The 1,507-nt window shown below is 46.0% G+C and overlaps 1 protein-coding gene across 1 annotated transcript in view; it reads right to left on the bottom strand.

Moving 5' to 3' along the window:
- The window catches only part of CHAC1 (ChaC glutathione specific gamma-glutamylcyclotransferase 1), a 27,349-nt gene continuing 25,842 nt past the window's right edge, over nucleotides 1-1,507 (bottom strand). Inside the window, exon 2 of the mRNA XM_009640242.2 lies at nucleotides 1-1,362. Within this exon, the coding sequence (XP_009638537.1) occupies nucleotides 931-1,362 (432 nt within the window). The 3' untranslated portion in view covers nucleotides 1-930. The remainder of the gene's footprint in view (nucleotides 1,363-1,507) is intronic.

Raw genomic sequence — 1,507 nt, 5'->3', positions numbered from 1 at the left:
GTCCTGCAGGCAGCCCAGGCTTCCCACGCAGGCAGGGCCGTTTCTGACAGACTCTGTTAAGTCTGTAGCAGCACAAGGTCAGCGAAGCTTGGAGAAAAGCTTCTGTCATTAAAGCAGGCTTAGCTCCTCAGAAAACTGATTTAAAACTAGAAGGCACAAATGCAAGGTTGAATGTGGGCTACATACCACTGTGGCACGTGAGCAGTTTAGATAACCCCCTAAGGGGAAATACAGCACATAATAAATACAGTATGACATTTTAGAAAATAAGTGCATTACTCCGACCCTTCACAACATAAGGAAGTAGGATCCAAAGAGCCTACAGAGGCCAGTTCACTTAATATTGCACAGAAGTCCTGATGTGTAACGTCAGGTTCTATGATTCTATCCTTTTTTTTTTTTAATCATCATACTGGAGGTTGGACTTGGCAGGGTTAAAAAAAAAACAGAAAACCAAAAAGGAGGTCTTATTTGGCAGAACCTGCCCAAGTCTCCACCACCACACAAACTACTTTTTGCCAATCTGAGGTAGAAGTACATATATACTGCTTAAACCCAGTTAAGTCCTGCTCAACTAGTCTTTAAAGGAAAAAAAAGTGCACAGAATAGATGAGCCTCTCTTCTCTAAAGAAAGCGATTGCTTCAGGTTTGACCCCTGGAAGCAAGTCTTACAAAGTTCCAGCGAAGATCCCTGCTCCCCACCTGGAAAGCAGTGATGGCTATCGTGGTGCTACAGGTAAGGAGTGTAACAGGTACTAATTGCAAGTCTTACAGCAAGCGTGTTTTACTCCGCTTCCTCCCTCCCCTACTACTTGCTAATTCTCCCTTTATTCACTCAGTCCAGTATATTTTATCAGTTAAGATAGTCCCCATTGCTTCCTTTCTCCCTTATATCCCTTCTACTGGTACCCTGCAAAAAAGTTTTCTATTTCAACTCTTAGACTTCTGAGGAACATTTGCAGTTTCTTCTAGAGACTCCTCTGTGCGGTATAGGCACGGAAGGATGGAAATAAGAGCCTCTTCGATGGAGAAGAGATGTTTATCCTCTGCTTGAGGACAAAAGTAGCGCATAAAGTCTGCCAGTCTCAGCAGGTACTCAATGTTATGACCAGCACAACCACTTGAGACAATGATTTGAGCCGCAATGTCTTCTTCAGATGCTGGGCCGAGGTAAGAAGGGTTCTGAGGTGTTGCAATGTACACAAGAGCCAGGATGGGTTCCTCCGCATCTTTCTCCTGAGGGTGGAACTTCACCAACTTGGTGTCGTAGCCTCCCAGGACAGCTTCTCGCATGTTGAGATACTGGAGAGATGCAGCAATTTGTTCCCCACGGACTTCATAGGCTACACCCCACGTGCATGCCTAAAAGTGAAAGGGCGAGGTGGTCATGGGATGCTGGAACTGCAGTGGACAAGTCCATCAACACTTCAAAGCAAGCCTGCCTCGCTTTAGGGTCTCTGTGCAACCGGTAACAGGGCAGAGGAGGAGGACAACACCCACCCCCCCA

This window comes from Egretta garzetta, unplaced genomic scaffold, assembly GCF_000687185.1.
Source record: "Egretta garzetta isolate BGI_Z169 unplaced genomic scaffold, ASM68718v1 scaffold526, whole genome shotgun sequence".
NCBI lineage: Eukaryota > Metazoa > Chordata > Aves > Pelecaniformes > Ardeidae > Egretta > Egretta garzetta.
Note: the sequence above shows the minus strand (reverse complement) of the source record. Positions and strands in the feature narration are given on the sequence as shown.